This window comes from Pistacia vera, unplaced genomic scaffold (genome assembly GCF_008641045.1).
Source record: "Pistacia vera cultivar Batoury unplaced genomic scaffold, PisVer_v2 Contig34, whole genome shotgun sequence".
Lineage (NCBI taxonomy): Eukaryota > Viridiplantae > Streptophyta > Magnoliopsida > Sapindales > Anacardiaceae > Pistacia > Pistacia vera.
In genome coordinates this window covers 392,031-409,213 of record NW_022196157.1, presented here as the reverse complement: position 1 = coordinate 409,213, position 17,183 = coordinate 392,031, and the positions used below count along the sequence as shown (strand labels likewise).

Genomic DNA, 17,183 nt, shown 5'->3' with positions numbered 1-17,183 from the left:
TTTGTATGAAAATGATGTATATGTAGTATTATTCGTATATATAGGTCAATCTTTTATGTTGTTTACGAGGCAATCTTATCTACAAGTTTTTATTTTGTACACTTAAGGGTTTGATTCGTTATTTTTTAAAATACTGGGGTCTTAAAAAGATTCGTACATATGTGTATATATATATATATATATAGTAACGAAACTTGTTCTCCACACAAATTGAAATTACTTATAAACAGAAGATTATTAAAACCAAACATCGCAGCGAGTAATTCGTGATTCTTCTAGAAACCGGAAGAATGGGTTGGGTGTGGAGAGACGAGGACGACGCAGACTATTCCGTTAACTCTACGAACGGTGGAGGTGATTATTCCGTTAACTCATCGAACGGTGGAGGTTGCGCCACGAGGACGGTGGTGAGATCGCAGTGCAGAACCGAAGAAGTGGAACCTGGAAAGTTCGTTAGAAAGTGCGAGAAAACCGAAGAGGTTCTGAGGAACTGCATCGGAAAGTAAAATTCTAAACTCTCTTTCTCTTTCTCGTTAAGCTCTATTTCGATTACTTTTTTTCATCTCTTTCTTTGGTTTTTGTGAGGAAAAATCGAAAATTCTTGATATATTAATTTAATGTGTTTACGATGTTGTAGTTGTAATGGAAGGTCTCATATAATTGTTGAAGCTTTGTTTTCTCTCTGTGTATTGGAATTTATGTGCTTGGCGTTGAAATTTTAGAATTTTAAATTTTCTGTTCGGTTTTTGGTTCTTGATGATTCTTGATAGGGTGCGGCTATTGTAACACAAACTTTTGACAAATTTGTGACACAAACCTGATGACTTGGATGAGAGGTTAGAATTAGTTATTTTGAATGCAGACAGTGAAATTTTAAAGCCATTGGATTAAATGAATCAATGGTCGTGGAATTTATGTCACAATTTGTGACAAAAATCCGTTTTACGGCCCCTTTATGTAAACACGGAGATTGAAATCAAACGTTATATTAGTGAGAAAGTTAGTTCAGATGCGCAACGAACCAATTATGAGGCGCTTGAGATTATATAGCATTAACTCATTGTCTGGTTGTACCAGGGTAAGTAAATTTAGAGGGATGCTGTAGAGAGAATAGTTAGGTTGGCCGAAGTGTGAAGTATGGAAGTAGGTATTTAGGAGGTTGAATTATATCTAAATGTGTATGATTTTGAGGTTGTTTTGATATTTTGAAAGAAAAAAAAGAAAGATTTAGAGAAAATAGTTGCCAGTTTGTCATATGGATACATAGATATGTCCTATCTGGTGGGACATCTTTAGTATGGAGTGATAAGGATGTGCTCTCATGTCCATTGCTATGTACTCGTAAGATTCAAAAGTGCTATCTTATTCATTTCTTCTCTTTTTTAATTTTTCCAGAAATCATCTTAGTACTTTAAGCTAGAATTTTTAGTTGAGCTGGAAGGTGAAAATATAAATTTGAACCTGTGATGCAATTAGTTTTATGGCTTTGGAACATACCAAATTTTGCAATACTTAGATGATATGAATGTGTTTTCACAAGGATGTATGACTATGGAATTACATTATTTATATTAAATTATGATATTGGTTCATTGATAATTGATGTTACAAGATGTTTGAGTGGTGGGTTGAAAAAAGGGATGGAATTTGTATGCTAGCATCTAGGGGAAATAGATAAGATTAAACAATTTATTGCTGTATGTCAAAAATATATGATTAAGATTGAAGAGAATATGGAGACAAATTTCTTGAGATGGCTCTGTGATCTAAGATGTGGTCTTCTATTATAATCGCACACAGTGGCAGTAGACTAAATTGTTGGATTTACTTCGATTTGGTTGTGTTCTATTGCATCTTCTAGACTGTAATGAGCTTAAATTTTCTAAAAAGAATGAATAAACTATTGACTTCTCAATTTTGATTGTATCTTGAGCCACCTTGCACCTTTATATTGGTTAAAGTAGGACACACTATGCAATATCAATGCCATCGAACAGTTGACCATTTGGGTCATTTGTTTAGTCTTGTATTATCAAATAACGACTTGTCCTTAATTATTGTAATTGTAGCAATGCTCACCTATTCTTCTTGGTTCTTCATTCCTTTCATTTATATATTGTTTCCTTTTCGCTTTTCCGAATTTTTCTGAATTTCTTTGGTGTTTCATTTAGGCCTGTGGAAGTGATTAAATCCAACAAAGAGTACACTGAAGATGATGTCACAGAGCAGGTGATGAGAGGGTCTTACCCCTCTGGATCACTTGATGCGCCATTCGATTTTCCTGGGCTACGCAATGATATTGACTCAATTGAACATCACTTCTTTGGTGGGATCAGCCGCTTTTTTGAAGCAGCTGAAGATATGAAGAACCACATCTTTGATGCATTCGGGTATGACAGTCAATCTCCACCCTCACCATATACTAGGCGAGGGGTGCCATTTGAAGGCAATCAATCTCCATCCTCACCATATATCAGGCGAGGGGTACCGATTGAAGGCAGACCTGAGATGGAAGCCTCTCCTAAACTGAATCAGCCGGACTCCAAACCTGAAAATTTTGATTTCTCTAGTTTAGCTAAAGATGTTTGAACGTTATCATCGACCTTTGATGTGCCTTCTTTCTTCTTCGGAGTACGGAAATATATTTTAGTCAGCTGTTGTGATGGTGTTTTCGCTTCATGTGCAGAATAGTGACTAGTTAATGATAATAGTAGATTCATTTTCTGGGTTTTATAATCTTGATTCATACAGGCACATCAAATCCATCCTTCTAATCTATTATTTTTATGGTTATATTTGTGCTTGTGTGGATTTATTTTTGTACCACTAGTGATTATACTCCATTTTGATTTGTTTGATTACTAAATAGACTCTACATACAATGTTATGTATTTCAAGTAGTATCCCAGAATTCTCGCTGTAAGTGATATGTTATCACCAATGTTTTAAAACTTGNAGTCCTACCAAATTGACTGGATTTTATCTCATCAACTCAACTCCATTCAACACATTCATCCAACCAAAGAAAAAAATTTCAAAAAAAAACTTGAAAAAGGAAATTTTAATTACCAAGACGAAGAAGAAGCGCAGAACAGGAGTCCAGAAGAAAAACACCGCGAAGACGAAGAAGACGCAGTAACGCAGATGGAAGACGAAGAAGATGGTAATGGCTGCCTGGGTGTTAAAAAATTTTGAAACTTCCCCAAATGTTTTAACCTAAAACGCGAAAAATGTTTTTTTAAAAAAATTTTTAATAACATTATGGACGGCTATCCTTTACAAAAGGGACGGCCGTCCAACCCTTATGGACGGGCGTCCAGTCAGTATGGACGCCCGTCCACAATTAATGGATGGCCGTCCACAAGTTAGGGACGACCGTCCAGTGTTTAAAAAATATTTTTTTTAAGAATTAATTTTGGACGGGTGTCCAAAACTTACGGACGCCCGTCCAAAATTAAGGGACGGCCGTCCACAATTGGTGGACGGGCGTCCCCATGGAATTTTTTTTCTTTTTTTTTCATATTTGGGTGAAGGACGGGCGTCCATTATTTGTGGACGCCCATCCAAAATTAATGGATGGCCGTCCACAATGGATGGACGGCCGTCCCTAAGCTTTTACAAATTTTTTTATTTTATTTTAATAGGGACGGGCGTCCATATTATATGGACGGCCGTCCCTCGAATATGGACGCCCGTCCAAAATTAACGAACAGCTGTCCATAATAGATGGACAACCGTCCCTAAGCTTTTACAAATTTTTTTATTTTATTTTAATAGGGACGGGCGTCCATATTATATGGACGGCCGTCCTTCGCATATGGACGCCCGTCCATATTTGTGGACGCCTGTCCAAAATTAATGGACCGACCGTCCCTAAACTTTTACAAACTTTTTTATTTTATTTTAATATGGACGGACGTCCATATTTTATGGACAACCGTCCCTCGCATATGGACGCCCGTCCATATTTGATGGACGGGCGTCCATGTGAGTGAACGACCGTCCAAATTTGATGGACGGCCGTTCACTAGAAAAAAATTATAAAGAAATGGGAGAACGCATTCCACGTCGGCCGGTACAAAAATTCGATGCAAAAATTTTGGTGTCCGTAGTGTTATTGAAATTTTAATTGGACATTTGTTAGATATGAAAACCAAAATCAGCTGGTGTTATAGAAACTGATAAGACTGTAGTGTGCATTCCTCTCTCAGAGTTTAGTGCCCATATTTTTTGCCGAACTTTAGGGTTTAAGCGTTAAGCCCTTGAAATTTGAAGAATGATTTTTGTATTTGGGAGAATGACATTTTCCCACCCAAAGTTTGGTGAAACAACACTTTCTCAGCCGTCAAGTTTCAAAATGATATTTTCCCACCTTTTGTCAAGTTTTGTTAGTATTTTCTGTTAATATTTGATTGAAAAGACGAAAATACTCTTAAATAGTTTTTTTCTTATTAGTTTATTATAAATTAAAATTTAGTTAAATCAAAGTCAATGTTTTAAAATCCGGTCCGGTCCGGCCTGGCTGGTTGAATCGGTTAAATTGGGACTCGGCCAGTCAGTCGGGTCGGGTGAGCCTTAAACCAGACATAATTAGCTTGCCCAATTTCACCCGTGGTTGGATCGGGGGTATTGTAGCACCCGCCAGTCCAATCGTTATTTTGACAGAAATCGGGTCAATGCTAAATTAAAAAATTTAAAAAGTGAAAATGTTAATTAAACCCCTATTATATAAAAAATTAAACATTAAACCCCCCATCCCAAAGCAAATATCAAGTTATCAACGATTTCCCCCCTATTTTCACGCCACTTCCCTCCCTTTTGGTCTGAACGATTTCATCATCCATCAGAGTCTCCCCTTCACCGTCGAATCTCATGGCTTCAACCTTTGCCATCAACTGCATAGTTCATCATCAGTTGGGGTATCACGAATCTCCTCCCATTTTGCGATCTCTTCTTTTTCCTCTCCACTCTTCTTCATCGTCGATCTGCTCTATTAATTTGTCATCGTCAATCTAGGAGCTACACCGTCGTTTTCGTCTTCTTCTTGCTCAGGAACTGTCGCCAATCGCGATCTCTTCTTCGTTCTCGTCTTCTACTCTGTTCATTCGACACAGTCGAGCTCCAACTCTCCTGCAGTCAATGACAACTCGTCTTCACCAGCACCAGGTAACCATTTTTTCACATTGATTTGTATTTTCATTTCTTAATGTGATGGCTTGGTCTCTGTTTGGTTGCCAAGAAATTGTAGAATGTTTATGGTGATTGAAATAGTCTATTGGATTGAAATAGTCTGGTTATAGGTGAAACGTTTATGATTGAAATAGTCTATTAGATTTTGATGACGTTAATATTGGGTGACTTAATTTTGCAACATATTTACACTAGTATGAAATAAGGCATTCAATGATGCAATTAGAAATTAGAACTTCTATTTTTTCTTCTACACAGGTGATGTAAACACACGACAAATCTGATTGCAATGCTCAAAACTTTTAATTCTTTAACTTGGAAGGATACAGATCCATGGAGTACAAGTTTTGCTCCTTAACCTTTACCCTCATGTCTTGTTCATTTTTGTTATGCCAAAGCCTGTTTACAACTATACTTTCTTCATTATATACTGACTAAAGTTTGTCCAAACAAAGTAAGAACTCGAGAAAGGAGATACCCAAATATGCATGCACAAAAGAGACACAAAGAGGTGCATATGCAGAGGTTTGCCAATGTCTAGAATGAAAGGATTAGCTCATTGCCATACATGACACCTTGTGTCCAAACACTCATACCCGTGATCATGGATCATAAGTTGATATTATTAAAAAAGAAATCACATCTTTCTTTCAAAGGAATGTTACAATGCCCTCAAGTAAATGATGTCTAACATAAATGGACAGTAGAAATTATAGTTAATGGATCTCAAAATGGGCAGTAGAAATCATAAATTTCCATACTATGATGACATAGTGATGAAAACTACAGTATATCCCTATAAAAAGATAGAAGACAAAATTAAAAAATACAAACTTACTTGAGGTCATGACTAACAACAAGTATAGTTAATTCTTTCTTCAGATGATTCAAAAGCTTCACAAGATCTGCGCATGCCTTCCAATCTAATTTTTCCAAAATTGAATAAGCGATTAAATAACTACCGAAGATCAAAGACATAATGTGCAAGTAGTTTAGTAACATAAAGCTGTAGATTACAGGGATCATGCATGCTTAATTATTAGATTGACTTCTTATGCTATCTAAATTTATATATTTACACAAAAAGGAACAATAATTCAGAACATTAGCACTGAATGCTTAGAGGGAATATAATGCTTTTATAATCCGAACACTGTTGTGTGCTATCCTAACAGCCTTATTTGTTATTTGTGTCGCCAGGGTAGAGATCAAGATTAAAGATAAAGAATATGTCATCATCCGGTTCTTTTCAACAATCTACTTTCGTGGATGTTTCACAAACTTTTCGAGGAACAAATGATATAGCATAGGGACATGTTAATGAGGGCGTGGATGAAAATGGGAAGAAGATATTAACACGTCTTTATTGTGGCAAGATAATCAGAGGTGGAGGAATTTATTGAGTGAAATTGCAGCTAGCGGATATAAAGGGAGAAGTTGGAAAGTGCCCTAAAGGTCCTTTCAATGTTAAATTCAAGATTAAAGAAGCACTAAATGAAATTGGGGCCAAGAATAAACAAAGAGTTGAACTTTGTAAGAATGTCAATCTTATAGAGCTAGTGTACAACAATTTGAGGGTGATATGTTAGATAAAGATCAAGAGTGTGAAGAGGTTTCTCCATGTCCAGCTCCAACTTCAACTTCAACTTAAAGCACTAAGAGAAAAAAATCTATTGGGATAAGTGACTATTTTGCTCCGAGGACTAAGTCTGGGTCTCAGCCCTCAATTAAGAGTGTTTTAGCCGAAAAAGAAGCTAAGTGGAGAGCGGACATGGCTGTTGCAATGTTATTTTATGATTCTTGCATCTTAACTAATGTTATTAATTCAATTTATTTTCAACCTATGGCGGATGCTATAGTTACAATTGGTCCTGGGTATAAAATCTCAACTTATCATAATTTGCGTGTAAATTTATTGAGAGATGCTAGGAAAGAAGTGCAATTACTTGTTGATGGTTACAAGAAAACTTGGAAGGATATTGGATGTACTTTAATGGCTAATGGTTGGACAAATAATTTACATAGGTCGCTGATTAATTTTCTAGTGTACTGCTTTAAAGGAGTGTGTTTTGTGAAATCAGTGGATGGTTCAGATTTTGTAAAGGATGCTGCAACATTGTTCAACTTGTTTGAGGAAATAGCTTTATGGGTTGGACCAAACAATATTGTCTATCTTGTCATTGACAATGGAGCAAATTATAAAGCTGCTAGAAGAATGTTGTCTGAAAAATATAGCAGTATTATTTGGTCTCCTTGTGCAGCACATTGCATTAATTGATGTTGAAAGACATAGCTGAGATGAGTCATATAGTCAACCTTTCGACACGTGCATTTGAGGTTACAAAGTTTGTGTATAATCATTCCTTTGTGCTAGCTTTGTTGAGGAAAAAACAGGTTATATACCTTTACCTCATATGTTTATTATTTACATTGTCAAGACATATTATATATGTAAATTTTTTAATAATTTACAAAATGCTAACATTTATTGTCTATCACTTGAATAGAGTTGGATAGAAATTATAGACCCAGGTTCAACCCGTTTTGCCACAACTTTCATTGCATTGAGCAGCTTACATCAGCACAAACATGACTTGCAATATACAGTGACAGATAGAACTTTAGTGGAATCTCGATATGCAAAAACTAATAAGGGCAAAGCCTTTATTTCCATAGTTCTAGATAACCGGTTCTAGGATGACATTGATATAATTTCCAAAGTTGTGAGTCCATTGATGCGTATGCTTCGGATTGTAGACTTGGATGAGAGGTCTTCAATAGGATATGTGTATGATGGCATGTACTGAACGAGGATGGGGATCAAGAAGCTATTTAAGAATAAGAAAAATTTGTACAAGCCTTATACAACAATTATTAAGATGCGTTGGGATAGGATGTTGCGTCGTGATATTCATACAGCAGCATATTATTTGAATCCTGCTTTTAAATATGATGAAGATACTTTTTCCAAAAAACATGAGGTCATGTATGGTTTCCTTGACACTATTGACAATAAAGCAAGTGCATTCAAAATGAGCAAGACAACGTTACTGGAGGAGAGTAGATTATATCAAGACCGTCTAGAAAGCTTTTCTCGTGAGCTTGCTCTTCAAACTTGCAAAACTACATGGCAGGGTATGTAATAGTTATTAACTTTTTAAATCTAATTTTTAAGTTATGAAATTGTGTTTATTTCTTATGTAATTTATACTTTTATTCTTAATAGATGAATGGTAAGGACATTTGGGTTTAGTGCTCCAAATTTGTAAAAGTTTCAATCAAAATTCTAAGTCAAACTTCGGCCTTTTCGGATGTGAGCGAAATTGGAGTGTTTTGAATGCATCCATACTAAAAGAGGAACGATTGGAGCATCCACAGTTGAATGATTTGGTTTTCACTCATTATAATTGCGTTTGCAAAATAGGTATAAAGCCTTCTCATTTTGTTATTTTCATTGATGTCTTTATGGTCATGACTATTGATTAGAGAGTTTGATGAAATTGAAGGGTGATAAGTTGATAGAGGAAGAGGAGGTTGGTGAGCTTAATTTTGATGAATTGGAACAATCATTATATGGAGAAAAGCTATTCCTATAGATGTGGTGATCACCCTTCTTATTATGACTCAACAAATGCTTCAGAAGGTTGTTTACAATTTTTTAAGCAATTTCAATTTGGTATTAACTAGTTTATATTCAATTAGTTTAAATGGGAAGATTTAACTTATGGTTTTCCTTTTTAGCTAGATTTTTTTGCAGATGATATCGTCCGATGTTATAATGATGACGATCATCTGTCAGGTGGTGTACGAATGAAATTTTAATTGAGGATGGAATGATGGATGAAGACCATAGGTGAAGATCATTTTTTGTTAGAATGTTGAAGTGTTACTTGAAAGTTAAACAACATTATGTATTTTTCTTCATCATTTTGTTATTTTATTTTAATTTGTTGTATTATTGATGTAATGATGTTTGATGATGCTTTGCTAAAGACTTTTTATTCTGGAGTTTATGATTTGGAGCCAAATTTTGGAAATTAGCTTTTGTGAACAGTAATTTTGCTGACATCATCATGCTGACGTCAGCATGATGAACATCGGTTGAACCAGCTGGTTCAACCGTTAACCAGTCGACTTGGACCCGACCACCTTGCTAGGTTTGTTCTCAGTCGTTTTTTAAACATTAGTTATCGCTCGATATAATAATTTTGAGATACTATGAGGATTTTTTTTTCTATTAACATGAATGTATTGATTTTAATAAATAAGATGTTTCATGTTTATTTATTTATTTTGCTTTTAAATATATAAAAAAACTAAAATATTTGACTTTAATTTAATACAAAAACATCTTAATAACAGTATTTTTTATTATTGTCAATAATACTCTTATCAAATGTATATAATTATAATTTTAACAAAATATAGGTGCATTACATAATTTAAGATTTTATTAGTTTTTTTTTTAATAATGTTTTTGCTATAATGTAATTTTAAATATATATCTAAACAATATAGTAACATATTAGTTATCTTTAAATTATAACATTTGCTCAGTTTTGATAATATTAAATTATTTTCAAACATGTAATCAAACGTGAAAAAAAAAAAAAAACCCACACACACACACAGACATGCCCTAGATTTATATATTCTGGTAGATTTAGTAATATATGTATTCAGTTCCAGATAAAAAAATAAACACTACCTTAAATATATAATTTTATTGGAGATTATAAAAGTTTCAAATCCTTCATTTAGAGACATGCAACAATAATTGGTGTCAAAGCTTATTGTGGTTGAAGCACTATAAGTTTTTCTTTTTTTAATTGATGAGGGGTTCGAACCAACTTAACGTATCTCAATAATCTTCAAATCCTAAAATTATAAAGAATAAAGCTTGACACTATCTCTATTAGCAGTACTATTACTTTTCTCTCTCTGTCAATATCATATTATTTCTTTTATTATTTTTGGTGTTAGTATTTATCATGAAAATACATATGAACTCATGTTACACAATTTGACCTCAAACTGGATATGATTGGGAAATGGGATTGAAGAAAGTGGTGAATTAGTGGTGCACTTCAAGTCTTCAATTGGCGACCTTTGCCTATTTCTCCATCACTCTGACCAGATCACAGTTATCTTCAAAGCAGGGTAACCACCTCAATTGCCCACCTTCTTCACTCTTCTTACGGCTTTATTCAATTTGGAGCCTAGTCATTATCATTTGTCTTAGTCAACCCAATTACTCATATTTGGGTTAAATTAATAATTATAAATTTATTTTCATTCGATGTATAATAACAATTTAGGTAATTATCAGGATTATGCCGTTGGACTCGTTCATAAAGTTTCAATTTTATGTAATAATAATAAATCTAATAAACTACTTTTGGGTGACTGCGTAGCTTGAAAAAAACTTTTAAGTATATTACTCAAGGATCTTAAGTTCGAATCTTTCTTCGTTTGCTAATAGGAGTAGTCACTGGAATTCTTACATAGTCGATAGTTCTAGGGTTCTAGAGGATTAATTGAGATACGCATAAATTGACAGAACCTAATTATTTCATGTTTTATTTAGGATTTTTTTTTTAATTATTTGGGATAATAAAAACTTAAATTTATTTTAATTGTGATTTTGGTGATAAATAAAATAAAAAAATGTTGAATCCAAAACGTGTTGACCATTTATGAGTTAATGTTCAGCTGTGTGAAAGAGAAATTAAAGTAAACTAAAGTCGACAATATCAATTAATCTTGTGAAACTGAAAATGACTCTTCAGCTAGTGGGAGAGTTAAGTACATATTGGTCCCTGAGGTTTTTTGAAATTATGTAAGATCCAGTAAAATCTGAAAGTATTACTTAAATCGTTATTTGTTAGAGTGATGTTATCACCTCTAATATTTATCTTATTAGACCCCATTAAAAATTTATATGGACCCCATTTAATTTCAAAATAACCGTTTATTATCATATCCTTTTCCACTCTTTTATCTTCACATTTACATCATTCTCTTTTTTTACTATTAAATATTCATACATTCGTTCGTACAATATTCAAAGGTTAAAATTAAAAAAATTGTACACAACAAAATTAAGGATAAAACAATAAAATTAAATATCATACTTAAAACATTCTCGCCGCTAGTTGCTTGAACTAATAGCTAAAAATATAACAGAATTTCAAAAAATGCATATAACATAGTAACATATTATATTTGGAGTCCAAGCGTTTTAAGTAGTAGACACAAAAATAGAATTTAGTGTATTTTCTCAATATTGTTTTTCTTCATTTTTTCTTGTTCGATGATTATATCAAATGATAAAATTGTATTTAGAAAAATTGGTTACAGAGTTTAATAAGATAAAGGTGGGATACCGATAGCATTGCTCTATTAGTTATTGACTGCTTGAAATTTTTTTGGATAAGTCTAAAATACTTCTGATTTGTTAATTTGTTTTTTTTTTTTAATTAATTGTTTTTCAAAATTTTTAATAGAATGGGCGGTTAAGAGTTTTTTATTTATTTTTCATGATACTATTAGTTTTCACTGTGAGTTTTAGAAATTTATATAAAAAAAAAAAAAAAATTAAACCCTTGTTCACTGATGTCTGATGAGAACCTAAATGTTGTTTCCAAATTATACTGGACCAACTTGTAATTGGATAAACTTTAGCGTCCAAAAGGTATTTCATTTAACTCTCTAGTGGGAATACCATTCAGTTTTCTTGTTGGTAATAATAAGATAAATATTTTTGGTCAACCATTAATTTCTTCACTATTAATTCAAATAATTATTTTTATAATTTTATAAAGACGGTTTTTTTTTTTTGGTTTTAATGAAAAATAATCTATAAAATAGTTTTCAATTTAATTTTACTTTACTGTTAATGTAGTAATTTCTATTATAGATTTATCAAGTTTTTTCGGGAGAAAAAAAAAAAATTAAAACTATTTTTAATCTCAGAAAAAAGTATTTATCTATTTTAGTTTAACATGATAAAACAGTATAGAAAATAATTTGGATATTTGATAACCATTTTGACCAAGGTTAAATAATATTTTTAATTTATTTAATTTATTTTTGTGTTGTAGTGTCTTAGTTATAACTGAAAAAATATTATATTTGTAATGTGTTTCGGAGATTTTAATTTGACATTAAATATAATTATCCTTTTATAAATCACGTTAAAATAACATTATTATACAGTTTTATGCATATATTATAATCGTAAATTGTTAAAAAAAAAAAATTATATCATGATTATTCATAAATAAACTCAATTATTTAATATAACTACAGTAACTTTTCTTTTTATAAAAATAAAAAACCTTTCAAGTAAAATCCTAGCAATGTAATTACGTAAAAATTCTTTAATTACAAGAAATCTGTTTCTATTTTTTATTTTATTTTATTGTTTTATATTTAATTTTCTTGTTAGAACCGGCGTTGGCCGGCAACAGTAAATCAGGCTCATCACACACAGCTTCAACCAACTCATAAATAAAAATATATAAAAAATAAAATAAATAAAGAATTAGTAACGCGTTTTTTAATTATTTTTATTGAAAGTTAGCAACAGAAAAACCGGTATTTCGTACCATTTTCGTGTGCATGAAAAAGTATGAATAACGTCAAATCAAAAACTAGACAAATCCCTTCTTCTTGATTTAAATCTTCTCAAAATCCTCTTCAAAATCTCTCTCTCATCAAGACTTGGTAAACTTTTTTCTTCTTCTTCTTCCTTTTTTATTTTTTATTATTTTCCCCTCTTTTCTTGGATGCTTCTGCCTTTTAAATCATTAAATTTGGTTTAGAATCCGTCAAATTAATGGTTTTTTTGACAATATTATTTATATGAGCCTTTGCATGATTTGAGGTGTCCAAGATTTTTGAGGAAGAAGAGTTGTCCCCCATTTGGGTGTAATTTTTATATATATTTTTTATATGCATTTGTGAGAAATTGCTTAAAGAGGGTTCATTTGAATGTTGTAGATTTAGAATTTGGGGCCCTTCTGGGAGATAAGAGATGGGGTTGTTTTTGTTTTTGTTGTTGGTGTTGTAGTAATTGTGTGACTTGAAGCTGTTTGTTTTAGTGTCAAAAAGAATATAGAGAGTGTGGAGAATTGATTGTTTTTAGATGGGAAATCATTGTGTTGCAAGGCCTTCAAAGGATTGTATTACTCAATCAATTTCAAACTCGATTTGGTGGTCGAAATCGACGCGTGATATGATTTCTCATACCAACAAAGGAGGAGAAGGCGCTACTGGAGCAAAACCTGTGACTAAAGAACCTGAAGGCCATAGTCTTGATTTACAGAAGCCTCCAACACCAATGAAGATAGTTAAAGATGTTAACTTAGAGGTTAAGCAAGCGAATCGGAAATCTATGCAAAAGACTTCAATAAAGAAGCATGGTTATGAGGAGACTAGGCAAGATGATCCTGCAAAACCAAAGAGGCCTCACAATGTGAGGAGAATGGCAAGCGCAGGGCTTCGCACAGATTCAGTTCTGCAAACAAAAACGGGTCACTTGAAGGAGTACTATAGCTTGGGGCGCAAGCTAGGACACGGGCAATTTGGGACAACTTTTCTTGTTCTGGAGAAAGGGACAGGAAAAGAGTATGCTTGCAAGTCAATTGCCAAGAGGAAATTGATCACAACTGATGATGTGGATGATGTGAGGAGGGAAATTCAGATCATGCATCATTTAGCAGGTCATTCTAGTGCTGTTACAATCAAAGGGGCTTATGAGGACCCTGTGGCTGTTCATGTCGTGATGGAGTTGTGTGAAGGTGGAGAGCTATTTGATAGGATTGTTAAGAGGGGGCATTATACAGAGAGAAAAGCAGCTCAACTAGCTAGGACTATAGTTGGTTTTGTAGAAACCTGCCACTCTTTAGGGGTTATGCATCGCGATCTTAAGCCTGAGAATTTCCTGTTCGTCAATGAGGAGGAGGATTCGCCTCTCAAGGCCATAGACTTCGGATTATCAATATTCTTCAAGCCTGGTATGTATTCATTCTGAAACTTTTACCTTTCAACTTGATCATGTTTATGTTTATGAAATGTTTGGCAAATTTGAATATTGTCAGAAATTTCTAATTGATTTCATGAGCTGTATGTGTTCCCTCAGTTGGCTGCACTGGTTAATCTTGTTTGCATAGACTGAAAGAGTTTAAAATTTGTATGCTGTGCTGTTCATTTGTTATTGTTATGTCAATTTCATATTGAGGGTCTTAAATTTCAGGGGATATTTTTACCGATGTGGTTGGAAGTCCATATTACGTTGCACCTGAAGTGTTGCGCAAGCGTTATGGTCCAGAAGCAGATGTTTGGAGTGCTGGGGTGATGATTTATATTCTGTTATCTGGTGTACCTCCATTTTGGGCAGGTAAGAGTTTTGAGATGTCTATTGTGTGATGAAATTATTTATTATATTGTGATCATACTTTCAACAGTTATGACTGAATGGTCATCTTGTGATTTCTCCGATTTCCAGAAACCGAGCACGAAATATTTGAAGAGGTTCTGCATGCTGAACTTGACTTCACATCAGATCCCTGGCCTAATATCTCTGAAGGTGCAAAAGATTTAGTCAGAAGAATGCTTGTTAGAGACCCCAAAAGGCGGTTGACAGCACATGAAGTTCTGTGTAAGTTACAGTTCACTTTCTGTGATATCCATCGAGACATTAAGGACAAGTTTTCAACACTCAGGAATGAATTAGGAAAAGTTTATTTTTTTTCAGAAATGCAAACTCTTCTCAGATTTACCTTCTTTGTTACTGCATTTTGGTTGTCGAATGCACAATCGAATTTATCGGTTATATGTGGCAGATAGTATTTATTAGGCCCTGAAATGTTTGTTTTGATTCTCTGCAGGCCATCCTTGGGTTCAGGAAAATGGAGTTGCTCCTGACAAGCCTCTTGATTCTGCAGTCTTAACGCGCTTGAAGCAGTTTTCTGCTATGAACAAGCTTAAGAAAATGGCTCTAAGAGTAAGTTTCTGCATATATCATAAGCCAAATCTCATATGCAAAATCTTTTCGGTTTCATGTTCAAATTGGATAAATGCGAAAAACCGAATTGACTTAATTTCTATGGAATGCAGGTCATTGCAGAAAGCCTCTCAGAGGAAGAAATTGCTGGACTTAAAGAAATGTTCAAAATGATTGACACAGACAACAGTGGTCAAATCACATTTGAGGAACTCAAAATTGGACTGAAAAGATTTGGTGCTAATCTTGATGAGTCTGAAATCCATAATCTAATGAAAGCTGTAAGTATAATTTTAGATTTCATATTACTATTATCTACAAAAACTGAAGTGATCAAATAGTTTCTATAACTTTTGCTATCAATCTGCTGAATTTGCAGGCTGATGTTGACAACAGTGGCACAATTGATTATGGCGAATTCATCGCCGCAACGTTGCATTTAACTAAAGTCGACCAGGAAGATCATCTCTTTGCAGCATTCTCTTATTTTGACAAAGATGGCAGTGGCTACATCACTCCAGATGAACTTCAACAAGCCTGTCAGGAATTCGGAGTGGACGATACTCGCCTAGAAGATATGATCCGAGAGGTTGATCAAGATAATGTAAGCATTTCTTTCTTATGAATTCAGGATTCTGCTACAATGTCTTGTATTAGTTGGATAATCAAATGATTTTATTTTGTTTTCCAGGACGGGCGAATAGATTACAATGAATTTGTGGCTATGATGCAAAAGGGCAACAATGATTTGAACAAGAATAGTGAACAGAATAGAGGTTTTGGCATTGGATTTAGGGAGGCTTTACCAGTTTGTTGACATATTAGTGAGGTTTCTTTCTTCTTTTTAAATTTTGGGTTGATTTTTTCAAGATTATGATAAACTGTTTTAAGGTTTACTAATTTTTTGTTGCTAGGGAATATAATAGATTCATACTTCCATTTTTTTTTTTTTTTTTTCATATCATAGGTTTGTGTTTTTAAAAATAGCACAATAATGTATATACAAATTCTTGTGTCATATGTAAATGAAATATCCAATTACGTGTATCTGTTTTTCTTCTCTTTCTTCGACTCGCATACACATGCTCTCACATAATTTTACAACATGTTAGGATCAAGTGCTTACCATCTTAACCACCACTGGGTGACCTAATGGTAAAAGAGTAAAATAAAATCTAATATATTTTCTCAAGTTCGAGTCTCTTTGATAGTAAAAGCGCAAAAGGAGGATCTATCACGGTCTCCCGAGTTCGAGTCCCCACGACCTCAAATAAGGGTAACCACTAGAGCTCTTATTCAACCGATAGTAGCGCTAACCATGGGGCAAAAAACTTAAACCGGTAGCTAGTAGGCAGGTCTTCCAAAACTTTCCAGATGTTATTATTAGTCCTTAAAAGTTTTATTTCTTTAACTTAACACCCTTATTTGTTAACCTTAACTATACACGCTATGCAAATTTCTGGCTTCACCCCTCACATGGGGTTGCCTGACGGAAATCTTCCATTTTTATTTTTTATTTCTTGTTTTTTGTTCTATTTTTATTTCTTTTTGATCGACATAATGGAAAGAGGCAACATAACTATGATATAGTTATTTATTAAAGGAGTATTATCACTTACCTCCCTTGAAGTTTCCATAAATTGTGGTTATACCCATGTGGTATAAGAAGCCATCAAAGACATCCCTTCACATTACCACCATTTTCTAACGGAAATTGTTAGTTGAAGTTGCAAAGAAACCTATTTTGCCCTTGTAGGATAGTGATCTAATTTGGTATTACATATTTGACCATAACAATTTTTTTTTTTTGGTATTTTTCTCAAAATCGTAAATACCCTCAAATATTGTTGACTAAAAAAATATAGAAATATAACAATTATTTAAATTTTTGAAAATTACTTTATTTTTTCACATTGTCTTGGATTTTTATTGAATTTGTCTTTTTTTTTTTTTTTCAATTATTAGATTTTCTTTTCATAGTTTT

At 33.4% G+C, this 17,183-nt stretch overlaps 2 protein-coding genes across 2 annotated transcripts; both read left to right on the top strand.

Moving 5' to 3' along the window:
* Positions 1-215: 215 nt before the first annotated feature.
* Positions 216-2,793, top strand: LOC116138239 (fra a 1-associated protein). The gene is made up of 2 exons (XM_031423959.1): positions 216-502; positions 2,172-2,793. Exons 1-2 carry the CDS (start codon positions 291-293, stop codon positions 2,587-2,589), a joined length of 630 nt encoding a protein of 209 aa, XP_031279819.1. The 5' UTR covers positions 216-290; the 3' UTR covers positions 2,590-2,793.
* Positions 2,794-13,051: 10,258 nt separating this feature from the next.
* Positions 13,052-16,142, top strand: LOC116138232 (calcium-dependent protein kinase 26-like). Its single transcript, XM_031423950.1, has 7 exons — positions 13,052-14,210; positions 14,450-14,593; positions 14,702-14,854; positions 15,084-15,199; positions 15,313-15,480; positions 15,579-15,803; positions 15,891-16,142. The coding sequence occupies exons 1-7, from the start codon at positions 13,340-13,342 to the stop codon at positions 16,014-16,016; spliced, it is 1,803 nt and encodes a 600-aa protein (XP_031279810.1). The 5' UTR covers positions 13,052-13,339; the 3' UTR covers positions 16,017-16,142.
* Positions 16,143-17,183: the final 1,041 nt, after the last annotated feature.

Bases quoted from the DNA above. Each gene is read 5' to 3' on its own strand.
- LOC116138239 (XM_031423959.1), top strand. From the start codon at position 291: ATGGGTTGGGTGTGGAGAGACGAGGACGACGCAGACTATTCCGTTAAC. The intron at 503-2,171 runs GTAAAATTCTAA...TGTTTCATTTAG, and splicing joins CTGAGGAACTGCATCGGAAA to GCCTGTGGAAGTGATTAAAT.
- LOC116138232 (XM_031423950.1), top strand. From the start codon at position 13,340: ATGGGAAATCATTGTGTTGCAAGGCCTTCAAAGGATTGTATTACTCAA. The intron at 14,594-14,701 runs GTAAGAGTTTTG...TCCGATTTCCAG, and splicing joins TGTACCTCCATTTTGGGCAG to AAACCGAGCACGAAATATTT. The intron at 15,804-15,890 runs GTAAGCATTTCT...TTTGTTTTCCAG, and splicing joins GAGAGGTTGATCAAGATAAT to GACGGGCGAATAGATTACAA.